Source organism: Carassius carassius, chromosome 38 (assembly GCF_963082965.1).
Source record: "Carassius carassius chromosome 38, fCarCar2.1, whole genome shotgun sequence".
Taxonomy (NCBI): domain Eukaryota; kingdom Metazoa; phylum Chordata; class Actinopteri; order Cypriniformes; family Cyprinidae; genus Carassius; species Carassius carassius.
Window position 1 is genome coordinate 13,525,779 of NC_081792.1, and position 13,121 is coordinate 13,538,899.

Genomic DNA, 13,121 nt, shown 5'->3' on the forward strand with positions numbered 1-13,121 from the left:
TTCTGAAGTATCTCATACATATTTAATCTTGAAAACTGTCTCCAGTCATTTTCAGTGCTTGAGTTTCTGCTTTGTAAAGTGTTTCAAAGTTTTCTTTGCTCACCAATCAACCCCCTCAAACACTTCATAAGAAGTTTTCAGGCTTTCATGGATGTTTTGACATTGTGCAGAGCCGAGCTAAAGTTTAGGTAGCTGGCTTCACATCTTCAGCCACAGGATGCTTTCGAGTTTGCTCAGTTGTGTCAGGAGTGTATGCGATACACAAACAGTCAAGAAACTTGTGGTGGTTGTGCTGTTTTTTCTGCATTGATACTGATTGCCAAAATCTCAACATAATCCCAGTTTCCCACAGTATAACCAGTAAACCTCAAACTTGTACCCTACAAAAACTTGTTTATTTTAACTGTGCACTACTGCTTAGCCCTAGAATGACATGTTTTTTTTTTATAGAAATCAGTGAATAAATCTGCAATTATTTTTTATTGGCAAGCTATTTTATGATTAATCCCCAAAAGTAATTTACCATTTAAAAAAAACAGCATGTAGTTATCAAAGCTGATAATTTAATTTATATCATGGTCTCTGCAGCACTTAAAACATCATTGACTCCTTAATATTATTGCTTGTATTGTACATTTCCTCACTTCAGGTAAAAGTTACTGAGCCTCTACGGGACATGTTGATACAGGAGACGAGAGATCCAAGAGCAGTGTGTGTTTATTGGGTAATCCAAAAATCAGAATCCAAACAAGCAGGGGGTCATAACCAAAAATCAGTCCAGAAACAAACAAACAGTAACAAGAAACTCGAAACACAAGGAACGCGAGGAAACCAGGTTACGGAAAATAAGGACTCCATGACACAGAGAGAAAACAGACAGGTTTAAACAGACAGGATAATTACGATGGAAGTGAAGAGAGCTGAGTGCAATTAACAGGTGTGCAATTACCGTGATGAAGGGACAAGGCTTTGTGGGAAATGTAGTGCCTGCAGTGAGGTGCCTATGGGGAAGTGAGACCACTAGTGGACACCCAGGGAAACACAGACCAGACACCGTGACACCTTGTCCCTTTACGGGCTCCATAAAAAGTCAATAAATCCTAATTAAATTGATGTAGCTAAATCTGTAACTATGGTGGGCTATGGTGCACAACACCAAAATTTACAGAGGAAAATACGTTTTTTTCAGAACATTTAAAATCAATGTTATAGATTTAAATTTGATTATAGATTTAAATTTTAGATTAGCTTATGCATTGCAATACACTGTCCCACTAGAAACACATGTGAATCAGAAATTGATATTGAAATTGATGTCCAATTCCATAACGACGTTCTTTGTTGTGGGTTGCTTTTCTGTTGTGTTGCAGCTTAATTCTGTGGTATTTTGATCTTTTTTGTTTGGTACATTGTTTTGTGTTGCAGGCCAAATATATAACAGGTTCATCAAGCCTTTTTTGTTGTCCGAATGATAATTCTAAGTAGTCCAATCATATTGAACCCTTGAGCTCCAGGTTCTCTAGCACAAAGCTGTAAGTCCACGCTGCCGTTGAAGATGAACACTGTCTCTCATGTTTTAGGCTAGTCAAGAACCTTAAAACTCAGAAGACAGGACTGGTGCCACCCACTGTCCTGCAGTCCACAGCAGATGGAGTAGACCTTTACAGTAACTCTGGTACCGCACACCAATCCCAGGATGAGCAGCAGAAAGGCATGATTGACATCACATAGTCCAGACTGATGGTCACCATAAAATTAATTCTATTCAACACATAATGATAGCTGCTGCACTGTATGTGGATTGCATCTTTTATGGATGCATTAGACCAGGGACAAGCAACGTCAGGGCACTTTAGGACCAACATTGCCTATCCCTCCATTAAAAAATGCACTTTGACTTCTGATGTCACTCAGTCCGTTCTCACTCAAACACATACCTTACATGTGAATTCACACAAGACGCTGTCGTGACACAAACCGGCTGTAATTTAAGGCGAGACTGACGGAGGCACCTGATTGCGCAGTCTGCTTTATTTTTTTTTTAAGAGGTGTGCATGACATCACCTCCACATGCATGCAGTTCATTCCATGAAATCTTGACGTGCTCACAATGCAACTTTTGCCTTGTTTGCCAACTCTTGCTTTTCTTTAATAACAAGGTGCTGCTGATTCTTTTAAAGCTTTGACTAAGAGCTCTGGACTCAACTATAAGGATTTTTCCTCCGCTTACTTCATTGACTCCAACAGATGTGCATACAGTAAACATATAGTACAAACAGTGATACTGTGTAATATTATTACTAATTAAATGAACTGTTTTCTATTTCAATATATTTTAAGATGTAATTTATTCTTGCGATGTCAAAGTTTAATTTTCAGCTGCCATTATTTCAGTGTTCAGTGTCACAAGATCTTTCAGAAATTGTTCTAATAATGCTGCTTAATATTTTATGTAATATTTTTTTGTTTCTTTGATGAATAGAAATGTTAAATCTTATTTAGAAATACACATCTTTTTAACAGTTTTATTTTAAGCAACAAATGAACCTAACACTAGCCTTCCCTATTATTTTTCTACTTGTTTTTCTCTTTATTTAATATAAAATAAATAAATAAATAAAAAGTGCTACATGTACTGCGTTAAGCTAACTGAGAGTTATCACAGCACTTAGATATGATTGCTCTTTTGTTGGTTTGGATTGCTTCTATTGTCCTCATTTGTAAGTTGCTTTGGATAAAAGCGTCTGCTAAATGACTAAATATAAGTGTAATATAAATGTAATAAGAGTAAAAAGTTGCGTTGCCTTTACAAAACACACACAGAGACATTGTTGTGATTATTCCATTCATTTTAGGTATCATATTTAGGCAATGTTGTGTTTTTTTTTAAATTAAATTTAGCCTTTCTTCACAAAAAAAAAAAAAAAAAAAAATAAAATGTTTTGCTTCATCCTTATCATCCTATGGATTCCTCCTTATTGTTGAGGCCTGCAGCTGTTTGAAGCTGAATATACTTAGTGTTTGAATGCTTTTCATGTTGCGCTTCAAGCTTCTCCACCTGTGCTCACTGGCAGGAACAAAATGCTCTCATCCCATTTAAAAAGACGTAAAGCACAGGAATCACTTTGAAGGTTTGCATCTTTGTCATGCCTTTTCAGTTTTCTTCTTTGCATGTACTGTATCTTGTCCTTGCTGTGATCGAGGGCTGTTGCAAGGTCTGGTTTTGTTATGCCACCTGTTTCCTGCTGCTCTCGATGGGAAAACAGTATATTATGTCACTCATCTTCTCATTCTCTGCTTTTTAGATATTTTCAGTGACCTCTGCACCGCTGCCCTCACCGATACAGAGGAGGCAGACGACAGCACCGGACAGCGTCCCGCTCAGGACGTCAGATTTGCATGCTGAACGTGCTGCGATGTGTCCTCGCTTTCCATAGCATCATGCTTTACATCATACTCGACAACAGCTCAATATTCTATTCTTTGTAATACTACACAGACATCTGCTCTGCTGACGGAGCAGGTGAACTTACCGATCAGAATGGATTCCAGTCATTTCAGAGCTGACGTGACATTGACAGTATTCTGTAGTTGTGAGTCAGAAATTCAGCATGCAGCCTTCGTTCTTTCTCTCTGCTGTGCCTTAGCAGCAATTGCAGGGGCATTTATAATCTGCAAGAATAATCTGAATCTCTGTGAACACCAGACGCTGATATCTGCACCGAGGTTGCTATTTGAAAACACTGAGAGGAAGAGACTCTAGACCATTCTGTCCTGCTGAGACTTTCACTGAAATAGGGGATAAAAGGGATAGTTCACCCCCCAAAAAAAGAAAATGTTGTTATCATTTACTCGTCCTCAAGTTGTTCCAAACCTGTATGAATTTTGTTCTTCTGTCGAACACAAAAGAAGATATTTTGAAGAATGTTGGTAACTAAACCATTGCTGGTATTCCCTGAAAGTCAATGGCTACCAGAAGCCGTTTTCCCCTTTTTTGGGGTTGAACTATCGCTTTAAGTATACTTGATTTTTTTTTCTTTTTTTTCTTGTTTGCTTATGAGACTGTTGGTCAGAAACACAGCACTTTTGAAGATTTAATATTCTCTAATGTATTGTACCATATTTATACTCTCTTTTATATTCAGACATGAAAGTTGTATAAGCCATCTGTAAAGCTTCGTTCCTCTGCTGTTTGTAGAGCTGAATATCTTTAATCCTCTTCAAATATTTGACTCTACTTGATATATTCATCTCTATCATGGTCTGCTTGTACAAAAATCATCTCGAAAGGTAATAAAAATGTGGACGGTTTACTCTGGAGATATTTTTAAATGTGATTGCTGTAGCATCAATATTCCAGCTGTACTGTAAAAGCATCTGACATTATTATTTTACAGTATTGCTCATGAACGTTGTCAGTTTGTGATGAAAAGAATACAGAAATCAGATGTACTGTATATCCTCCTGGCTTTGACATGAAGAACTGGATGACAGTTTGACAATGAATGTAGTAATGATGCCAAATGTTTTGTCTCATAACTGCCAATATCCACTTACAATTGTGATTTAAGATGACGTAGTTTAATTACTTTCCAAAATAAACCCGAGTTTCTTTCTTTGTTTGTATGTACATTTCTAAGCATTATGCTTGATAGTGAATGCAGATGTGATTTTTGGTAGTATCATCATTCTGTTCATATATGTATGTGAATATTTTGCTTTTCACAGCTTCCTTATGGGCAATATTTCAGCTGATGTGAATATGTATTACATTTCCAAATGCACAATGGAATGCTTTACAAAACAATGTATATGACTTATGCATATGAGACTATTAAACCTCAACCAAATCTCAACCAAAACTAGAAATGTCATGGAAATGTATTATAATTAAAAAAATCTTGTCTACAGTTCCTCTTGAGAACCTTCAGTTTGAAAACTGTGGTCCATTAGGCTATTTTTGGTTGTAATTAGAGGCTCTTTTAAGTGCACATCTGAAAGGAGGACAGCAAAGAGAGAGAGAGGGCCAGGCAAGATTCACTGGGCTTTGTTCTACAGACGGTGCATGTCTTTCAAATTCCCAAAGACTCATGAGGGGCGATGGGAGAGTAAAGCAGAAGAGAAGCAAGGAGAGTGGAGAGAGCAGGACACAAAGACAGAGAGATGTGACAAGCATTGAAACGGAATTTTTAAAAAGTGCACTCAAGCTGCCTTTACCTTGTCCTTCAGCTTGGCTTCAGGTGTCTAAAGATTTTGAAGACACCTGGCAGTCTATTTATCATGAGTTGCCCCCACGCCCCTGAATGCAGGCTGGGCAAAATGAAGAACAAAGGAGACTTCAGTCAATTTTGGATGTGCGGAGGGCAGGCCGTGTCTCATTGCTCGGTTTCAAAGGAAGTTAATGGGACTTTGCAGGATGATGGGGTTTATTTTTTTTAACTTAATTCAGATTTAAGATGTCAATGAAGAAAAAAGAAACTACATTTCATAATTGAATCATGCATTCACTTGTTCAATAAAACATTGCCTTTATTAAGTTTGATTCACACCTCATCACAGGGGCGTCAGACTGGGGTTAAACCAGTACTGATTTCCAGAAAGGAAAGAGAGAGCCCTTGAAAAGTCTGGAATATATTTTATTTTACCTGGATATTTTCATGGGCGGGGCCATGGGGGCCCATCAGGACTGCCTATGCATAGGGCCGTGGATCTTGTGCAACGCCCCTGTCTTATCATAATCTACCAAAGTAATCGTTTCCATAAAATGGCCTACTATTATTACTGTATAGTTGCTACTATAAAACCATAATAAATTAGTTTTAAAGTGTAGAAGCAAGTTGTAAATAATTTAATATATTACTAATGCCTTTATACTTCTGCCCCTATTAATATTATATTAATATATTAAAGCAATTGCATTTAATATATATATATATATATATATATATATATATATATATATATATATATATATATATATATATATATATATATATATATATATATATATATTTTGTAATTACAATAATTGTATTTTCATACAAAAGCATGGTAATGTTTGTAAGTGCAAGCAACTGCAACAATATATGTATATATATATATATATATATATATATATATATATAGGCTATATATATATATATATATATATATACACACATATATATATATATATATATATATATATATATACACACATACATATATATATATATCTACAGCGATATCGTTGACTTGATTGCAAATAAATGCACAGACACTATTTAATTGAACAGAGATGACATAACTGAATTCAATGATGAACTGCTTTGACGCAATGTATTTTGTTTAAAGCGCTATATAAATAAAGGTGACTTTGACTAACGTTAATGCTTTAACACTTCAAAATCCATTAGATTAGATTAATGACAATTTACAGTAACTGCATTTCTATGAAAACTATGCTTAACGTAAAGTTTGTAAGGACGAACAGTTTCATTAGTATCTTGTCTCTTAATCATAGCGTTGAAGACTGTTATTTAATAAAAACTTGTGTCAATCATTCACGGACAGAGCTGCCGATTCTACTACAGCGTGCATCGCCGTTTGAATTCAACAGCCAATCAGAGGCGTCGCCTCAAAACTTCCGCCGAGCTCGTCACTCTCAGCCAATCGGTGCTGGGCTCTCATGTTTGCTTGCTTTTTTGAATTCAGAGAGAGAGTGAGTTGAGCAGAGCAAAATATCAAATGAGCGTATACAATGGGCTTAAAATACCAACTCAACTTATTTTCGTAACTTAATCGTTTTATTTTGCACTTTAGACAAACTTTTCGTGTCATTGAGAGGACAGCGGTGTTTACCTGCCCAACTTTACGCATCAGTTTTAACCAATTGGTCAAACGAACAAAAACGAGATTGCTTCAGCTGGTTTAGCAGCCAGTCGAACTCTCAGTGTTTCTTCATTCATCAAAACATTTCTGGACTCATCCAACTTCTGTACGGTAAGTTTTCATCATACAACTGCTTAAATCTACAAGACTCTGTTGGTAAGATTTTCATTTGTTTAGAAGTTAACGTTAGCTAGCTAACGTTAGTCATTAAACCGCTGCCAATCAGCTGTCACAACATTGCTCTCAAAAAAACCTGACAGATCTTTATGTATTACTTTATTTAATTAACTTTATCTGTTAAAATGTACATTCAATCTCACGCACACACACACACACACACACACACTTAAAGTTTTGTTTCTCGTTTGGTCGTTCTGGTTCTGATAATGAACTGCACCAGCTTGTTATTAATGTAAAGTTCAGATTAAGTAACGTTACTCGTTACATTTGTTCAGCTGTCATTTAAAATTTTTATTTTTTAAGATCATAAGTTAACATTGATTAATTTTGGTGCAGAAATATATATATATATATATATATATATATATATATATATATATATTGATTTTCTCCTTCCTTTACCTTCATTTCCTCCTAGCAACTCAGCTGTTTGTCTCTTATTTTTGTGCCGACCTTGTTCACTCCTTTCTTTCTGGCCTCCAGCTGTTGATCTTCTGGACAGGACTGGGTTGCCACCCCTTGTCACAGCGCCATGGCTGACAGCAGCATAGTTACTTTAGGGCTGGGCCGCAGCCTGCTGGTGGACTCCTCCGTATATGACTCCCGGATGGCCGAGACCTCAAAGGAGCACATTTTCATGGGTCTATTTGCAGATGAGACGGAGGGTAAGTGAACTGCCCTCCATCTCGATGAATCTTATATCAAGTGACATTTCTGAAGGGTGGACCGTTTTGCTGAGCATAAACATAACAGAAGAGGTTATTTTCTCTCCCTCTGTTTTGTCCATTTCCATAGAGATTCACCTTTTCCTGTGGTCTTTTTTATTTGTATTTTTTAGATGTATTGCCCAGAGTTGAGACCAGGGTGGTGTTGTTGGGGGAGGCCGGCAACATCGCAGAACTTGAGAAAGCTCTTCAGGTACCAAAGAAGAGAGTTGAGCTTTTTATATATATATTGTTTTCTCTGAGGTAAGATGAAATAAAATAATAAATCAGACCCCTCTAAAATATTCCAAGTTCAGTGTGAGTTTAGCTGGAGAAGAAGAGCTTCAGAATCTTTCAACCTGATAAAAAGTAATCAGTTTGCTAATAGGATGTTTCTGGAAGAAGTCTCTTATGCACCAAGGCTGCATTTGTTTGATCAAAAATACAGTGAAAACATGATTGTAAAATATAATATTTAACAAAACTTGTATTTAAGTTTTTATAAATGTATTTTCTGTTTAGATATATTTCAAAATGCAATTTATTTCTGTGACGCCATGCTCTCTCTGTGTGAGAGCCATACTCCAGTCTTCAGAGTCACATGAACCTTCAGAAATCATTCTCGTTCTTATTATTGTTGATGTTGAACAGTTATAACTGTTAATATTTTTGTGGAAACTTGTGATTTATTTCTTTTTATCTTTTTTTTCTTTTTTGATTCGAATGTTCTAAAAAATAATTTAATTAATTGTTTTTGTTACAATGTAAAAGTCTTGTTAAAAGTCCTTTACTTGTGATCAATGAAATGCATGCTAACTGAATAATTTTCTTTCCTCCAAAAAAAGTCTTACTGACCCCAAAATCTGACTTAATTTTAGCAGTCGCTATAGCACCTAATGGTAAATTATAATAAAAAAATATTTCCTTAATATGTGCCTGTAAAAATTGAATTATTTAGCTATTTTTAATTAATGTAGTAGTTTTTGACAAGCACTGAGAATTAACGGAGTTGGGCTTCTTATGATGAAATGCCATTATAGTCTCAGAAAGTCTCGTACTGACATTTTACTTTTTTCTTGTTCCTCTTATTATGCTTTCTATGTTTTTTTATAATTATTATGCAACAGTACTATACTGTAGACATTCAGTAGATCTTTGTTTTGTTTCATGCAATAACTGCTGTTTGAGTCCAGAACAGATGCAGAATTTGGCCAAGTGTGACAGTAAATTGATCAGGAACTTTGAGGACCGTGCTCTCTCTGATTCTAAACTGGATTTGATGCTGATGAACATTTTACTTTGCATTCTTACACTGACATGTGGTATGTGGCGGTTGGGAGTTAACAGGAGCGGTTATGATTGCTCCTTTATTTGCTCTGACAGTCGTGTTTGGAGGGAGCACGGGTCGGCGATGGGACATTCAGGCTCAGAGCTTGTTAAATGAGGTTAAATGTGTGTGGATTCGGAATGAAACTGGTCATGTACTGCTCGGGGAGGAAGGGGATGTTCCTGAAAGTCTCCTATCCTTGCCCTTGCCTTGACATGATGTACAGATGTACAGTAGCTACTTCTTTTAGTAATCTATTCTCCCTGTCCTTATGCAGCTTATTACCTTTAGCGGAACTTCCTCCTAGACTTCTCTTGACATTTGTTTGAAGTTCTCATCTCGGTTCTTCTGACAGGTTTTAGACCCTCCTGCCTGGGAAATTTATCAGCTTTGGGTTGTCAGGTTGACGTCAATTCTTCATTTTTACAGGCCATCACAATAATGGAAGTTCCTGTGGTAAAGATTAAAGAAGGGCAGCCGGGCACAGAGGCGTGTGAGAAATTGATAAAATCTATAGTCAATATGGTACGTCTCGGAACCCGGAATCTTTGCATGCTTGAGAGCACCGGGGGATTTGCGGCATGGTGTTTTAAGGGCGGATTCGGTGTGGCACTGTGCCGTTTAATATCGAACTCACTCACACGGTGGTCTGGACTCTAACAATGTGATCTAACAATTGTTCTGTGTTTGTCCAGCAGGTGGTCTTTAATCCATTAAATGAAGAATTAATTAAATCAATTATGTAATCAGCCCTTTGGTGATTAATTCCTGTTTTAGTTTTATGTTGAATTTGTCTGAATATTTTTGCATTCAGGTAAGTCATAGAATAATAATTTCTGAAATGAATCCCAAATGACAAGAATAATGGAAATTTCTGCACTAACAGTTCCCTTAAAAATCTTACCGGGCTGTTCACAGCGGACATATTCTTCCATATGCTCACCTAGGAAAATATTTCTAGTAAATATTACTGCATTATGACACAATATTGTGCTATAAAATTACTATAATTTCAAATTTGCCAAATGATCTTTAAGAAATCATTCTGATATGCTGATTTTACTGTTAAGAAAATAGACAGAATTTAACTTGTGATTAACAAGTTAATAGACAGAAATTACCTTGTGATTCGATATGTGTTCTGTTGTGTACTTAATTGTCTAACTGTCCTGTGTGAACCGGCCTTGACACTTGTGTTTGTATCCACTAAATCTGCATTTGACAAATGACTGCTGTCTTCCTGCAGTGTGTCATCTGTCGGAACGCTTTAACATCTCTGAGACCCCTTATACTAAAAGGAGAGCTCTCTCTGCAGTGAAGAAATTCTGATCACAATCCATCTAATGGGTTTGCTGATATACTCATTCTCAGTCATCTTTATTTTGTTTAAGAGACTGTGTCCTCTTCATCCCTATTAGGAAATAAACACGCCCTGTATTAAGACTGACAATGTCAGAGATTTTGGTGACGGCGAGAACTGCGAGTTCGAGACCGTGTTTGTGTTGAAAGACTTCCAGGCTCCTGAATACAACTTCCTGTACAAGAATGACAACCGTATCCTGGGGCCTCCTGCCGTGATGCACTGCGCCAGCAAGGGAGAGGTAAGGCCTGAAATAAAACGAATGCACACACAGCATCACAGTCATCTTGTGGGGTTTTTTTCTCCCTGAGGCGGTGAAATGGTTTGATACTGGTATGCCTTCACGGGTTGAATGAAAGCTTGTTGAAATAAAGTTGTTCTTCCAACTGAAACGGATCTGTAAGCAGCTTTGATTGCTCCTGTGAAGTCTGGAAAATGTTGCTGGCTTATCTGAGTGTACACCGGAGTGTCTGCTTAACTCCCTCAGATATTCCAAAGTGAAATGAACACTTGGCTGGCCAGCGATCAGTGGCGGACAGAAAGATTAAGTCTGACGAAGACTAGAATATAGATGCTTCACTCCACCCCAGTGGGAAATGAAGGCTTGTCTTATTGTTTTGTGGTGCACAACTTAGCTGCCACTTTATATGAAAGGTCTGCCTTCTGAGAAGTCTCATGTGATTTTATATGTACATGTACACACCCATACATGTATACACGCACACAAAATTAAATGAAATATGTATATGTTTTAATGAATAATATATACTTTTTTAAATACTTGTATTCATTTAGAATGTATAATTAAAAATAGATATTACAAATGTTTTGAAATTATTACGGTTTTTAAATATTTAAAATCTCTTAGCAAGGCTACATTTATTTGGTCGAAAATATAATAAATCAGTAATATTAAATTGCAATGTAAAATTATTATAAATTTTTTTCAGTGTATTTTAAAATGTCATTTATTCATGTGATGGCAAAGTTGTATTTCACAGTGTAATCAGTGTCACATGATCCTTCAGAAATCATTCTAATATGCTGATTTCATGCACACTTATTGTTGTTGCTTTCTGCGTTTGTTACATTAAAAAAAAAAAAAAATATATATATATATATATATATTTTTTTTTTTAATGTAACAAACGCAGAAAGCAACAACAATAAGTGTGCATGAAATCAGCATATTAGAATGATTTCTGAAGTATCATGAAATTATATATTTATAGTTCAATAAATACTATTAGTGTTTGCTTAGGAGTTACAATACTACTTGTAATACATTTTTGCTGCTGAACCTCTAATACTGTACTTTAAGACTTTTATATGCAAATTACCTCCTATTATGATATATGATAAATCTAAATCATATATGATATGATCTTAACCTCCTTGTGCCATAGGTTTTGTTCTCTTTTTATATTTTAGTGTGCATTCTCAGATAGCAGAGATTGAGGCATATTAATGATATGTTCCATAATTCTCCATGTCCTTGTCCATAGCCTCTGCCGTTCTCCTCCAGGCCTCTCTACTCAATGACCATGCTCAACTTGTCTCTCTGCTTCACCGGATTCCGTAAAAAAGATGAAGTGGTGAGTTCTGCTTTCCCATTCATCTGACTCAGAAGCAGCCCATAATGTCACTGTCAGATTATTTGTTCTAATTAACTGTGCTTTTCTTCAGGTTACTCTGGTAAATCTTGTCCATCACATGGGCGGCACCATCCGAAAAGAATTTGACAGCGCTAAAGTAACGCACCTCATCGCCCGTTCTACACATGGTGAAAAGTACAGGGTATGTATCCACCGTATCCGTGAATCAGCAGGTAAAAAAAAACAAACAAACAGCTTTTTAGTTGTCAAATCCTTTCCACTATATACACCAGTGTATAGACAAATCAAAAACTCAGCTGTGTGGTCTACTGGAGAGTGTAATATTTGCATAAAATATAAAAGACATGCCAACAAAAAACAGTATACATGCATGCAATACACAATGTTACAAAAAAAAAAAAATTTTAAATAAAAGCTGTTCTTTTGAACATTTTATTTGGCAAAAATTCTGATTAAAGCATTACGTTTTTCACACATTTTTAAATTATCGTAATTCTGATTAAATTAGGGATGTTCATTTTGGTTATTTTTCCTAAATGACAACCGACGCTTGTTAATAGCGAAGTGTCTATGACCTGTTAAAAATACTAACACTTGTTTCCCGGGAATTAATTTTACATGTGCAAAAAGCAGCAAACAACAGAACATGAGGATTCACATGGTCTTCATTTCACATCATGCAACTGCAGCACCTCAGCGAGCGGAGAAAAACATCATAAAGCTAGGCTATATATATATAATGAATAAATAGGCCTAAGATAAATGAAAAACTGTAGTTTAGTATGCAGAGTTTCGGTTCATTTTTGTTCTGCGTGAAAAGACACCAGGCGGTAGAATGCGGCATCCATTTTTGTTTTTTAGGCTTATATTACAAAATCACAAAGATTTGTTTTTATTGTGAATGTACACAAATAAATGCAAACCTTTTACAATTCCGATTATCTTTGACTAAAAGCAGCAGTTGCCTCCATTGTTAGAAGGAAAAGAAAAAAATGTCAAATGATTGCGCTGGCACTGCATGCGCTCACACAGTTAAGCTTTGCTACCTTTACAGTGCAGCCTGT

At 36.1% G+C, this 13,121-nt stretch overlaps 2 protein-coding genes across 12 annotated transcripts in view; both read left to right on the forward strand.

The window, feature by feature from the left end:
* LOC132119382 (guanine nucleotide exchange factor DBS-like) overlaps positions 1–4,862 on the forward strand; it is a 71,708-nt gene extending 66,846 nt beyond the window's left edge. For all 5 annotated transcript variants that reach the window (XM_059529268.1, XM_059529269.1, XM_059529271.1 and 2 more), the window contains 2 exons: positions 1,581–1,675; positions 3,306–4,862. In XM_059529268.1, the coding sequence (XP_059385251.1) occupies positions 1,581–1,675; positions 3,306–3,406 (196 nt within the window). In that variant the 3' untranslated portion in view covers positions 3,407–4,862. The remainder of the gene's footprint in view (positions 1–1,580; positions 1,676–3,305) is intronic.
* A 1,804-nt stretch (positions 4,863–6,666) lies between these two features.
* LOC132119386 (protein ECT2-like) overlaps positions 6,667–13,121 on the forward strand; it is a 34,779-nt gene continuing 28,324 nt past the window's right edge. For 2 of the 7 annotated variants that reach the window (XM_059529279.1, XM_059529281.1), the window contains exons 1-7: positions 6,667–6,981; positions 7,534–7,715; positions 7,889–7,968; positions 9,511–9,606; positions 10,500–10,682; positions 11,947–12,036; positions 12,128–12,238. In XM_059529279.1, coding sequence (XP_059385262.1) covers positions 7,583–7,715; positions 7,889–7,968; positions 9,511–9,606; positions 10,500–10,682; positions 11,947–12,036; positions 12,128–12,238 — 693 coding nt within the window. In that variant the 5' untranslated portion in view covers positions 6,667–6,981; positions 7,534–7,582. The remainder of the gene's footprint in view (positions 6,982–7,533; positions 7,716–7,888; positions 7,969–9,510; positions 9,607–10,499; positions 10,683–11,946; positions 12,037–12,127; positions 12,239–13,121) is intronic. The other 5 variants (XM_059529282.1, XM_059529284.1, XM_059529280.1 and 2 more) reach the window with 3 other exon arrangements.